Below are 14,689 nucleotides of genomic sequence, written 5' to 3' on the forward strand. Positions count from 1 at the left end.
AAGGAGCAGCAGGTTTAATATAAACAAGAGGAAATATGTCTTCACACAATGCAATTAGCTGGCATGAGTCATTGCCAGGGGATGTTGTGATAGCCAAAAGTGTAACTGAGTTTAAAAAAGAGAGAGTCCATCAATGGTTAATAACCAATATGGTCAGGGACATAGTCCCAAATTAAGGGCAACCCTAAATGCTTGACTATCAGAAGACAGGTCTATGTCTCCAAAATTTCCCTGTTCTTCATGTTCCCCCACACTCTGGCATTGGCCACTGTTAGAGGGACAATATTGGGCTAGATTGACTTTTGGTCTGAGCCAGCATGGTCATTCTTGTGATCATTAAAGATATCACAGCATCTGAAGTGGGGGTGGGTGGGCAGGGGGAGTGCAGTATTAACTCAGGTGTTCAAGCTGCGCAAACTGCTTTCCATCTACCTATTTTTCCATATATATTTAACTGGAAAAGACATTTTTTTTCATTTCCTCTTTGAACTGTTGTATAAATGAAGCAGTTGCAAAACTGCCAAGAAATCACTTTTCTGCCAAGAGGTGGCTGCATTTGAGTAGAGGGTGAATATTTTCAATTTTGATGGACAGAGCACTTCATGATTTACAGTTTCTTTAATGTGATAATTATTACTGCCATGTCACTTTGGCTGTAATTTTGATCATTAGTACAGTATTTAGTCACATGATGAACAAAATATATCTGAAAGGGCATTATGTGAATTACTTTTTCTTGGCTGCAGCACATCTTTCTTTGTTCCAAGATATTTAAAATATTTGAACTAGGGAATAAAAGAAAATTCTACCATAAAAACATGTATTTTCTTTGGAAATTGGTTTTTAAAATAAAATGTTTCAGGGTGAGGCTCACATACACATTTTACAGACACTAGCAGGTCTTTCAACTGTTAGAAACCGAATCAAAAGGGCTATGGTCTCCAGTACGTCACATATAAAAAGGACATTTCTCCAGCAAGTTTAAGTGTCAAGAATTTTATGAATGCACTGTATCTGTTCCAGACAAAAGACCACACTCTATCAAACCTTTCTCCTGAAGGTTTCCACAAATGCTAGTCTCATAATTACTGCATCTAGATGGCAGTGATAAGATAATCGGTGCAGCTGATCACCACATCAATCAGGGGCGATAGGATCTTATTTCAACATCAACTTGACTTAATTGAGCAATCAATTATCCTGCCTCAAGAGAGCTGACAAACAAAAAAAAGTTAGACCTCAAATACTTCAATACTCTTCAGTACTTGGAAAGATCAAAATATTTATCCTCTTTTCAGCAAATAAAGATTATGGAAATTATGAGTGGTCCTTTAATTTATGTTCATAACGTTTGTTTCAAGTGACCAGAGTGAGGATGAAAGACTTTACCTAAAAGCATAGAAGAGAAAATAACTATTTCAAAATGGAACCCACAACCTCTTCCTCAGAGACGATGAATCAGCTGGTGAGGGATTGCACATATCACATTCTATAGCTCTAATGGATATTCCTTTTATTATTTAAGGGACAAACCTTGCAGTCCTTATTGTGGTGAAATGTGCACTGATTTTTCCTGTGCCTGAGAAAGGACCACAGGATTTATCACAAAAGAGAGTGATGAGCAAAGCAAATTGTGGCAGAATGTAACAGAGAAGACAACTTGGACCATCAACGTTTCTTAAAAGCAATGATTTTGAATCAGAAGTGTCTTGACTGACAGTTTTGGTTGGAAGAAATTTCAATTTGCTAAATTAATTCCTATAGCGAAAATAATGGTCGGTACTCTTGTAAAAGACAGTACCGTGCACAAAACACAAGTAAAACTATACCTTCTCCCAAACCAGCTTGGCTTACCAGGGAAATCCCTGGTGATCTTAAACTCAAAAGGGATGTATATAAAAAGTGAAAGCTTGGACAGATGACTAAGGAAGAGCATAAATTAATGGCTGGCGAATGCTGGGGAGTAATCAGGAAAGCAAAAGCACAATTAGGACTGCAACTAGTAAGGAATGTGAAAGGCAACAAGAAGGGTTTCTACTGGCAAATTAACAATAATAGTTATCAGGGAGGGTGCAGGGCTGTTACTGGATGAGGGAGGTGACAGATGATATGGTAAAAACTGAAGTACTTTTTTTTTTTCCCTCTCAGTCTTCATGGATAATGTCAGCTCCCACACTATGGCTCTAGGCCATGCAGTAAAGGAAGGAGGTGGGCAGCCCTCATGGTGTAAAGAACAGGTTAAGAGCTATTTAGAAAAGCTAGACACACAAATCCATGGGTTCAGATTTAATGCATCCAAGGGTACTGAGGGAATTGGCAGACATCATTCCAGAGCCTTTGGCCACTATCTTTGAAAACTCATGGAGATCAGGAGAGGTCCTGGATGACTGGAAAAAGGCAAATGAGGTGCCCATCTTCAAAAAAGGAAAGAAGGACAATCCAGGGAACTATAGACCAGTCAGCCTCACCTCAGTCCCCAAAAAAATCATAGCAGGGATCCTCAAGGAATCCATTTTGGAGCACTTGGAAGAGGGGGAAGCAAATTAAGAGTAGTCAGCATGGATTCGCTAGGGCAAGTCATGCCTGACCAATCTGATTAGTTTCTGTGATGAGGTAAATGGCTCTGTGGATATGGAGAAGTCAATGGATAGGATATACCTTGACTTTAGCAAAGATGTTGATACAGTCTCCCACAACATTCTCACCCATAAATTAAGGAAGTATGGATTAGATACATGGACTGTAAGATGGATAGAAAGCTGGCCCCAACGAGTAGTGATCAATGGCTCTACATCTGGTTGGCAGTTGGTTACAAGTGGAGTGCCCCTAGGATTGGTTCTAGGGCCAGTACTGTTCAATATCTTTATTAATGACCTGGATGACAGGATGGATTGCACCCTCAGCAAATTTATATAGGTGACACTAAGCTGGGGGAGGGGTAGACACACTGGAGGGTAGGGACAGGGTCCAGAGTGACCTTGCTAAATTGGAGGATTGGGCCAAAAGAAATCTGATGAGGTTCAAGGAGGACAAATGCAGAGTCCTGCATTGGGATGGAAGACTCTCAAGGATTGTTACAGGCTGGGTACTGACTGGCTAAGTATCAGTATAGCAGAAAAGGACCCAAGGACTACTGTGGATGATAGTCTGGATATGAATCAACAGTGTTTCTTTGTAGCCAAGAAGGCTAACGGCATATTGGGGTGCATTAGGAGAAGAATTTTCAGCAGATCTAGAGAAGTTATTATTCCCCTCTACTCAGCACTGATGAGGCCACATCTGGAGTATTGTCTCCAGTTCTGGCCCGCCCCGCCCCCCCCGCCAGTATAGAAAGGATGTGGATGCATTGGAGTGGATTTAATGGAGGGCAAACGAAAATGATTAAGGGGCTGGAGCACATGACCTATGAGGAGAGGCTGAGGGATTTGGGGTTATTTAGTTTGCAGAAGAGAAGCGTGAGGGGCAATTTGATAGCAGTCTTCAACGTTCTGAAGGGAGCCTCTAAAGAGGATGGAGAGAGACTGCTCTCAATAGTGACAGATGGCAGAACAAGAAGCAATGGTCTGAAGTTACAGAGGGAGAAGTGTAGTTTGGATATTAGGAAAAACTTCCACCAGGAGGGTGGTAATACATTCCAGTGCTTCACTTAGAGAAGTGGTGAAATCTCTATCCATAGAGATTTTTAAGTCCCGGCTTGGCAGTTCTGGCTGAGATGATTTAGTTGGGGTTGATCCTGCTTCAGGATAGGGGGCAGGACTAGATGACCTCCTAAGGTACCTTCCAGCCCTAGAATTCTATGATTCGAAGTAAGTACTAGAATGCAGCTGCATAAGCTAAGAATACATTCTAATGAATGGAAGGGAATACAGAGGACATATGCACTAAAGTCCAGTTATATCAATGGGAGCTGCTGTGTAACTTTGAAAAATGCCCAAGTGCATTTTCTTGTTTTTAAATCACAAAACATCATCAGTATAAAATTACAAACCTATCATGGTTCTACTGAAATGGCACCATGGGCCAACTATCGGAGATGTGGAAATATGCATCTCCTAGAACCAGAAGGGCCCTCAGGAGGTCATCTAGTCCAGTCCCCTGTCCTCTTGGCAGGACCAAGCACCACCCCTGATCTCTATCTGCCCCTATCTCTAAATGGCCTCCTCAAAGGCTGAACTCACAACTCTGGGTTTAGCAAGCCAATGCTCAAATCACTGAGCTATCCCTCCATATGATCTATTCTGTTGCAAGTTTATGAAGTGCTCTGGTTTGTGTCACTTTTTTATATTATTTTACTAAAAATCAATCTAAAAATATGGCAGCTCAGCTTGCAGCACAAAGCTGGCTGCAATTCAGAAGGCATCTACACACCTGCTTAGCTACAAGTGGGTGACCACTTTGCCTTATGGCAAATATGGGACACCCACCTCCAGGGATGGGGATAGGGGCTGCTGCTCCAGGGTGAGGCCTCAGGGATGGGGGGGCTCTGCAGCTTCTAATGCGGAGGTACCAGGGATGAAGAAAAGTGGTGGATGGGGGCTCCAAAACCCCCTCATGGGAGAGGGGGGTCCCAAAGCCTTGGACGGGGAGCAGGGAATGAAGCAGAGGCTGTCTCCTTGAGGCATGGAAGGTCAGGGAACAAGGCAGTCAACCTGTGGAGGGGCTCCCTGGCAGTGGGAGCTGCCTCCCATAAATGTAGGGCACCTGAAAACTAGGCAGCCTCCTCTTTGCGGAGTTCATGGGCAACAGGGAATGCCACCATGGGGTGCCAAGGAATGAGGCAGCTGCCCCACAGAGGAGCTCCCCTGCAGCAGTGCTGCTGCCACAAGGTACAGAGCTCCGGAGAATATGGCAGGCATCCTGTGGAAGAGCTCCTGGGGCAGGGGAGGCTGCCACCCAAGACACAGGATGCCAGGGAACAGGAGCCCTGCAAAATACAGGACAATTTGTCTATTTTCTTAAAAAGTCAGGACGCCTGTGACACAGCTTAAATAAGGGACTGTCCTGGTAAAAACAAGACAGATTGGTCACCCTACCAATAAGCATCTGAATAGTCTCATAACTAAATGCTTTGTTGACTGTACCCAATATTAGCACCTCCTCTACCCCCAACCCTGAAATCCTGACAGACTTATACAGAAGGCAAAGGAGAATGTTTGTTCAAGTTTGCAGACACTAGAATATCCAATCAGGCTGTAAGTTATAGGTTATTAAACTCCACCCTAGTTTGAAATGGACTTTTTTCTAGGCTTTCTACTGCAACCATCAGTGTTGTATCTTAGCATTCCTCAAACATGATCACATTTGTCTATACAATGCCCCTATGAGACAAGAAAGTATTATTATCCTCATATGTATATTAGTAGCTAGGATGCTGACGATGAGTGGTGGGGGCAGACAAAATTAGGTTGTGATAATTTGTGGAAACCTTCTGAATTCTGCTTGATATTATGAAGTTGTCGTAAAATCATTGTATTAAGGAATGCCTCCTCTTGGATGTGGAACCAGCCATTTGCCGACGGGGAGTGAAGCACATACCTACCAGACCAGGAACAATGGATACATTCACAGTGGGATCTGAAGAATAGCTGTGCTACAGAGGTTGGCTCAAAATCATTTTTCCCCCTTGTTTACAGGGATAGCAGGGGGTTTAAAAAGGATACAAAGGATGAACAAAGAAAGAAGGCCTTTCAAAGGACAGGAAGATTTGGGCAAGAGAGGAGAAGAAATGGGTAAGATATGTTAGCAGTGGGGGCCATATTTAACTAAGGGAGCAGCCAAGGTCAGAGAAAGCTAGTGGAGCTAGAAAGAGCCCATATTCTGAAGATGTAGTGTTCAACCAGTTCTGAAGTGAACTCGCCACATTATTCTGAAAACATTTATCATTCAAGACAACTAGCCACATGTGGTTACTGTCTAGCGTGTTGGACACCACAGCTCTAAGGAGAAGTCATAAGCTCTCCAGCAAAGAGCATGTGGGATTCAGTTCTTGGATCTTGCTACCATAGAAGTCTAGAGAGTGTTCAACTAGGTGAGCTCAACTAGGTCAGTGACACCAAAGCTGGGTAGTTAGTAGTCTGACTGGAGTGTTTTTCTTCTGTACAACATTTAACTTTGTGCTGCATGGCCCTGCCTCAGAGCACCATGCCAAAAGGGTTATAAGAGAAGAGGGGAAAGCTCCATTGTAGAACTTCTCAGAAAAGGCAAACTCACTATCTCTCTAGGCCAGCTTTACAGTAAGGTTGTGTTCTATTTGCAGGATATCCTATTACAACCTTACAAATAAACATGTCTCTACTTTCCCATACAACAAGACTTCTTTAAGGGTTTCACTTGCAGATATCCCTTCATGATTTCAGCGTTAACAGTATTTGGCTGCTGGGAAATAAAAAGTTAGCAATGGACTGAACTGTACTTTCTCAGTGCCTTAGGTTAAATGTTTATGAGAACTTGCATTGATTTGAAATAAGACTCTCTTGGGGTGGTGGTGAGAGGAAATTTGTATGATGCCTTGTGTTTTTCACATGGTATAGGAATGAGTCATAGACTGTTAAGTGCTTACTGTTGTTCTAGTATTTGAAAATATCTAGCAGATGGTTTATTATAACGTTCTGCATCAAATAAAGGCTATAAATTAACCTCACAAAACAAAAACAGCACACAGAAGATTCATTCATCAACAGTGTTGACATATTACTTCCCCTCCCTCCCTCAGTTGGTTATGTTGATTGCTATTCTTAATATAACCCAGAACTCCTCCCACAAATTTACAGTCCAATAAATATCAACTTCATTGTAATTAAAAGGGATAATTACAAGTTTAAAAATTAGATGTTTTGAAAACATTTTCTATCATTAAAATTGCAGTTGAAAACTGACATTTAAAAGACAACACTTTTTTGCTATTCGCTTACATGTGCTTCACTGTGCTAGCGCAATAAAACTAAATGAAGGAGTTACTCTCTTCTTTTAAAGAAATTACATTTTCAGGTTTTCGTCCACTAGAACAATGCTCTGCTTTGCAATCGCCGCAAGTGGAAGAAGTTTAGGGATCAACCAATACGGGTGAAATTACAAACAAAACAAAAACATTTTCCCCAAGGATTAGGTTTTTAAAACCTTTATAAATGCATCTAAAAAATAAGCTCTAATGCAACAAGATATTTCACCATATGCTTAATTTTTAATCATGTGACTAGTCCTACTTCAATGGGACAACTACACAGGATCATAGAATCCTAGGGCTGGAAGGAACCTCAGGACTTCATTGAGTCCAGCTCCCTGCTTTGAGCAGAATCAACCCCAACTAAGTCATCCCAGCCAGGACTTTGTCAAGCCAGGACATAAAATAAGCTGGGACTTTGTCAAGCCAGGACATATTTCAATGCAGACATATTCCTAAGTATTTTACTGAACTGGGAACTAACTTACACAAGATTATAATGTAGAATCAACAGTTTACCTGAAATGAAAATCCAAGAGGTCTGACTTCTAGTTTTAGGCTGCATCTATACTGCCTCCCCCCCTTTTCGGAAGGGGCATGTAAAAGCAGATATGGAAATGCAAATGAGGTGCTAATTTGCATATTTGACACTCAATTTGCATAATGACAGCCACTTGCCATTTCAGAAGAGCTGCTGTTGAAGTGCAAAGCAGCCATGTACATGGGGTTCCTTTGAAAGGAAGCCTTGCTTTTGAAAGCACCCTTCTTCCTAATTTTTTTCCAGGAAGAAGGGTACTTTCAAAAGCAGGGCTTCCTTTCAAAAGAGCCCCATCTACACGGCCGTTTTGCACTTTGAAAGCAGGCCTTCTGGAATGGCAAACTGCCATCCTTATGCAAATAAGCCACTGAATATCCAAATTAGTGACTCACTTGCATTTTCTATCGGCTGCATTAACATGCCCTTTCCGAAAGAGAGGGGTAGTGTAGACAGAGCCTTAGTCTCTGATCATTATACAGCACTTCATACCAATACCTGCAACAGTTAATATAGATTAAAACTCGTCCCTACTGAAGTTAATGGGAAAATTTTTATTGGCTATCATTGAACCAGGATTTAACTCATAGGCTACATCTACACTTATCAAAAGCTTCAAAATGACCATGCTAATGGCCAGATTGAACAATACTAATGAGGCGCTGAAATGCATATTCAGGGCCTCATTAGCATGCCGCTGGCCATGGCACTTCAAAATTGCCGCGTTTCACTCCCATGCAGCTCGGCTACATGGGGGTCCTTTTCAAAAGGACCCTACCAACGTCGAAATCCCTTTATTCCTGAGAGCTCATAGGAATATACCATATTTATTCTAATGATGTTAAATCTCCAAGTGCAACCCAGTCCGTTAAAGCCTGGAATTCCTTTTTATTTCTATTTTAAATGCACTCTCTTTTTCTTAGCCACAGTAAGAATGGAGGTAACAGATCTATTTAGGAGAATAAAAAGTGGTAGGTCTCATTAAGCAAGAGATCCCTCTAATGAGATATTCAAGATGAACTCTATTCCAGGCTATGTCTACACCAGAAGATTTTGTCGAAAAAACTGGCGTTTTGTCAACAAAACCCAAGGAATATCCAGACTCCCACGGTGTTCAGTCAAGAGTAAATCAACAGAACACACCACTTCTGTTGACAGCATTCCGCTGTTCCCCCATGAGGTAGAATGCCTCTGTCCACAAAGCCAGTCAGTACATTCTGGGAGGCCCTCTGTTGACAGGGCTTCCGGGACACCAGGCAACCCTGTCTTCTTTTCTTCCGGGCAGTCATTTTGTCAAGAGAGCGGATCACTTTTTTGCTCTGCTTTGCAGTCTGGCTGTGATCTCTTCTGACAACATTTTCTGAAAACAAATCACTGTAATCTAGACATAGCCCTAAGGAGAAATTCTTTTCAGAAGATTTTGGGACAGTCCCAGCAGACTTGGAATGTGGCTTGCAGTGTACTTAATGGAAGGCACTAGCTAAGAATGTTCTACCTCATGGTTTTGCTGAATAAGATGAGGAGTGAGGTTTTTGTTTTGCTTTTGAGGTTTGCACACAGGTCATCCTAGGTAAACTCTGAGGAATGTAGATCAAACTGTGCTTTCAATCTTACCACTGAGTGACTGCATCTAACCCTGCTCCAGTAAAGAGTGAAGAGTACTGCTATTGATTTCAACAGGACCAGGATTTTACCTGCAGAGTTCAACAGAATTCCTCTGGATGTATACAAGGATAGAAGACTGTAGAATTCAGTCCTAAATATTCATATTGAAACTCAATTTATATGTTTTCTTTGGACATTTTACTCTAATAACTTTTAATATTCTGATGCTACATTTCTGACTTATGCCAATTTAATTTTTAAAAAAAAATTAATTGTGGAAGGTTATACTTTATGTATAAATAACAGAGCTGAAACCCTTTAATATATTAACAGAAAAATCACATTTAATCAAGTAGATCCTTGCTCCTATGAAATATACTGACACCCAAGACTCCTAGCAAGCATAGGGGTCCTTCCATGATAATTCCTTGCAGAACTAGGAAGCCATATTCTGCTTCTCCACTCAGTTGAGGTAATGACTTAAATGCGTATGTATTTTCCCCCATTTTTAACTTCATCATCATCATCATGAGGGTTGGTAAGTCACCGTGATTACCTCGCAAGTCAATATTTAAACCAGTAATATAGTTTTGTCTTACTGTTGCTTGTTTTAGTTGCCTAAGTCAAGGTCCAAAATCTCAAAACATAGCTTAAGCATGGAATTTGGGGGACGGGGAGAGAACCACCAGAAACCTGATGTTTCCTACCCAATGATGTACTTGCTGTTCTGGTATTTGCTTTGTAATTTAAGAAACACAAACAACCTTCTTCATTTTGAATCACACCAATGAACATGGAAGCCAGAGCTGATTTCCCAGGGAGAAATTATTAAAAGGCAGAAATAGCCTGATGACTACAGGAAATCTTTAAGAGGCAAAAAGGGGACAACAGTCTCCTGGGAAAATGACAACATTTCTGATGGGGTCATTCATTTTTTTTTAAATACAACACAAACATTTTTCTTGTTTTAAAATATGTGTACATAGAATATAATTAGGACAGTTTTGACTGGCAAAAACAATTAAATAAAAGTAAACAGTTATACTCTTTTACATTACACTTATTAATTTGAAGCTTCTTTTTGAAGAGCCAACAACCAGACCTTGGATTGTCAGCATGTTTTTGTCCCATTGCAGCAAAAGGCCGCTATAGCCTTCAAAGGTGTATTTAAAGTCAGGTTTCATAGCTTCTTGCTATGACCTTAATGTTGGACATAAAAGTTTGCAGAAACAATAGGAGAAAAATGCTTTAAAAAATAGTTCGTTTGTAGACCCCTCCTAGAGGAATTCAGTAAAGGAATGTAAACCTGAAGATTTATTTTTCTGTTCAGGTCATGGCTGGGGTAGCCCACTATGTTACTGAACTCCCTAGCCTGAAACAGAGAGCAACACTAAGTTAACAGGCCTCTGTGGGTAAAAATTCATGAGACACCTCTTTGTAGGTCATGTATTTTCACTGACGTTATTGCATTAAACAGATCAACTGCATTGTTTCAAAAAGGGCACATGGCCAATAACCTACCTCGATGTAGTCTTTGGCATGGCCCCAGTCTCTTTTAGCATCCAGATTGCCCAAACTGAAATATTCCAGCTGTCCAAGGTGAATCTTAGCTACTGATCGGCTAATTTTTCGAGTCACAAAGTTAGCCCCTAAAACATAGATAAAAGGCATTATCAGGACAGTCACATGATGGATAACTGCCTGCTAGTAGAATCCCAAAGCTCTGTGCAAAGCAACTTCTTTCAGTGTTTAACACACACTCTCTCTCTCTCTGTGTCTCTCAAAACCATGCCATCATTTATCATTTGAGTAAGCTAAGAAGCTCCAAATCAGTGTCATGTTATCTCCACTTTCACAGCAAACATCTTTATTTGTGAAACTTCTTAAGCATTCCTAATTTGCTGCCTCAGAATTCAACCCAGGCAGAAGGCCAATGAAAATCAATTGGAATGTCAGTTTCTAAACACAAAATGAAAAAGGTTACATAAAGAACGGAAGACTGACATCTAAGACCATCCTCATTGAAAAAAACACACACATACATTTCTTGTCTCAGTAAAACCTGCTGGTGAGATCATCTCAAATTTTAAAAAATAATTTAAAAAGTTTAACTGGTTAATTAGAATGAGAATAAATTCATTTGGGATTGTCTATCCCCACATTTGAGTAAGATATTGGCACAGTAATAATAACTCTACCATTTGCGAACTGCAAGCAGCTTGATTCTACATATATGCAAAATTCACTTGCCTGCATGCTTTCCTTGTACAGTTATTTCAAATTACATTTGGCTTTTCACGTCTTCTCATCAAAACAATTCTTTGCTTATCGTAATACGGAGACTATGACTTTTATACTAATAAAGAAACGTGATCTACTGTTCCAAAACAGAGAGTTAACAGAACCTGTGCTTGGGATTGAGAATCTGGCTAGATGAACTCAATTATATCACCATTCTGATGCACTACTTGAATTAAAATGATACAGCATATATGGTGCCAAAGACTAACTAGTGACAGGGTCTACGTTATCCAAAGAGAAACAGTGGAACTAATACTATGGAGCATAATCATGTCTCGTAAAATAATTATTTATTTGAGTTTGAATAAAGGATACCTCATAACTAAAAGACTGATAGGAAATCTGTATGTCTACAAGTAGACACATTCATAATATAAAACAGCTCTTATGAGATCTACCTGGTACATTTTTTATAGTTTGTCTTATAAATGGCCTTTCTTCAGACTTACCAAATGATATATATTGCATATTCCAGACCAAAACCTTCTATCATGCAAAATAAGAAAACCATAGACTGACTGATTGTCTTACAAAGTCAAAGAGTATTACTTTTGCATAATAAGAATTGAAATATTAAAGCCCCTGAGATCAGATTTATAAAAGGGACTCAAAAGATACTTTTTTGTTGTGCTTGCCAAATGTTAAAGCTAAATAACATTCTGCTTTACTAGTTATTTTAAAATTTTAGTAACAAAGAGGAAGCCGTGCTAGTCTATACACTATCAAAACAAAAAGCAGTCAAGTAGCACTTTAAAGACTAGCAAAATGGTTTATTAGGTGAGCTTTCATGGGACAGACCCACTTCTTCATACCATAGCCAGACCAGAACAGACTCAATATTTAAGGCACAGAGAACCAAAAACAGTAAGCAAGAAGGACAAATCAGAAAAAGATAATCAAGGTGAGCAAATCAGAGAGTGGAGGGGTGGGGGGAAGGTCAAGAATTAGATTGAGCCAAGTATGCAGACAAGCCCCTATCGTGACTCAGAAAGTTCCCGTCACGATTTAAACCATGTGTTAATGTGCCGAATTTGAATATAAAAGCCAGCTCAGGTGTTTCTCTTTCCAAAACGGAGCAATAATTCCTTTTCAGTAACACACATACCTTTAGGTCGTTGACAGAATGCCCCATTCCATTAAAATGTTGACTAACTGGGTTGTGGATCTGGAGTGTTTTGATGTCTGTTTTGTGCCCATTGACCCTTTGTCTAAGGGAGTTAGAAGTCTGTCCAATATACAAAGCATCTGGGCATTGTTGGCACATGATGGCATATATGATGTTAGTAGAGGAGCATGAGAAAGTGCCCGTGATTCTGTGAGTAACCTGGTTAGGTCCAGTGATGGTATTTCCAGAGAATTATTTCCGTTTTGGGGACAATTTATACCTCCAGATTAGTGGAACTGCTATGGGCACCCGCATGGCCCCACAATATGCTAATATATTTATGGCTGACCTGGAACAACGTTTCCTCAGCTCTCGTCCCCTATTACCACTCCTCTACTTAAGATACACTGATGACATCTTTATGATTTGGACCCATGGTACAGAGGCTCTAGAAGAATTCCACAGAGACTTTAACAATCTACACCCCACCATCAACTTATGCCTCGATTACAACATGCAAGAGATACATTTCCTGGACACTACAGTACTAATCAAGGATGGCCTGATCAGTACCACACTGTACTGAAAACCTACTGTTCGCTATACTTATCTACACCCTTCTAGTTTCCATCCTGCACACGTGACTAGATCCATTGTTTACAGTCAAGCTCTTGGGTACAATCGTATTTGCTCTGATCCAACTGACAGAGACCAAAAACTACAAGAACTTTACCAAATATTCATAAACCTGAATTACCCACCAGGAGAAGTAAAAAAACAAATCGACAGGGCCAGACGAATACCCAGAGACCAGCTACTCCAAGATCGACCCAAAAACGCCAAGAACAGAACACCACTGGTCATCACCTGCAGCCCCCAACTCAGACCACTGCAACGAATTATTAAAGACCTACAACCTATCCTTAATCAGGATGCTACACTCCAGAAGGCCCTGGGTGACATGCCTGTTCTCTCCTACAGACAACCTCCCAACCTCATGAGGATCATCACTAACAGCCACAGTCTATATCCCAGGAACACCAGTCCTGGAACCTTTCCCTGCAACAAAGCCCGCTGCCAGCTTTGTCCACATATCTTCTCTGGAAATACCATCACTGGACCTAACCAGGTTACTCACAGAATCACGGGCACTTTCTCATGCTCCTCTAATAACATCATATATGCCATCATGTGCCAACAATGCCCAGGCGCTTTGTATATTGGACAGACTTCTAACTCCCTTAGATAAAGGGTCAATGAGCACAAAACAGACATCGGAACACTCCAGATCCACAAACCAGTTAGCCAACATTTTAATGGAATGGGGCATTCTGTCAATGACCTCAAGGTATGTGTGTTACTGAAGAGAAATTATCGCACCGTTTTAGAAAGAGAAGTGGACGAGCTGACTTTTATATTCAAATTTGGCACATTAACACATGGTTTAAATCGTGATGGGAACTTTCTGAGTCACTATAGGGGCTTGTCTGCATACTTGGCTCAATCTAATTCTTGACCTTCCCCCCCACCCATCCACTCTCTGATTTGCTCACCTTGATTATCTTTTTCTGATTTGTCCTCCTTGCTCACTGTTTTTGGTTCTCTGTGCCTTAAATATTGAGTCTGTTCTGGTCTGGCTATGGGCTGAAGAAGTGGGTCTGTCCCACGAAAGTTCACCTAATAAACCATTTTGCTAGTCTTTAAAGTGCTACTTGACTGCTTTTTGTTTTAAAATTTTAGGGACTCTTCCGCAATTACAATTTTTACATTCTCTTGAAAACCAACTCGTGGTAGACTAGTGCATATTTTGACTCAATCAAATTTTCACAGAATGTGCACATGAAGCATGTAGCCTCAACCTGCTTATGTGCCAGTTCTGATGTGCAAACACTACCTTGCCTATATGCATACATACACATTTTGCACCCAAATTCAAATGAACGCACTTCGGAAAAATCTAGTGATATTTTTAATAACTATTTTTTAAAAAAAATCAATATGACTGGTGCGCACGTTGCTTTCTTGCTTACTGCGTCTTGTTTCCTTTTCATACTGAGTTTCTGCTCCCTGAATTCAGCGTTTCAGACTGTGGGTGTATGTGTACTGGTGACATGCAATTATGGCACCCGCCATATGAACTGTTATTTTGTTTATATTGTTGCTGACAATGGTTCATTGTCATTACATGTTTTGAGGACCACAT

General features: G+C 40.6%; 1 protein-coding gene across 1 annotated transcript in view; it reads right to left on the bottom strand.

Moving 5' to 3' along the window:
• GMDS (GDP-mannose 4,6-dehydratase) overlaps positions 1-14,689 on the bottom strand; it is a 582,288-nt gene that overhangs the window by 300,019 nt on the left and 267,580 nt on the right. Inside the window, exon 7 of the mRNA XM_074987762.1 lies at positions 10,602-10,729. Coding sequence (XP_074843863.1) covers positions 10,602-10,729 — 128 coding nt within the window. The remainder of the gene's footprint in view (positions 1-10,601; positions 10,730-14,689) is intronic.

Source organism: Carettochelys insculpta, chromosome 2 (assembly GCF_033958435.1).
Source record: "Carettochelys insculpta isolate YL-2023 chromosome 2, ASM3395843v1, whole genome shotgun sequence".
Classification (NCBI taxonomy): Eukaryota; Metazoa; Chordata; order Testudines; family Carettochelyidae; genus Carettochelys; species Carettochelys insculpta.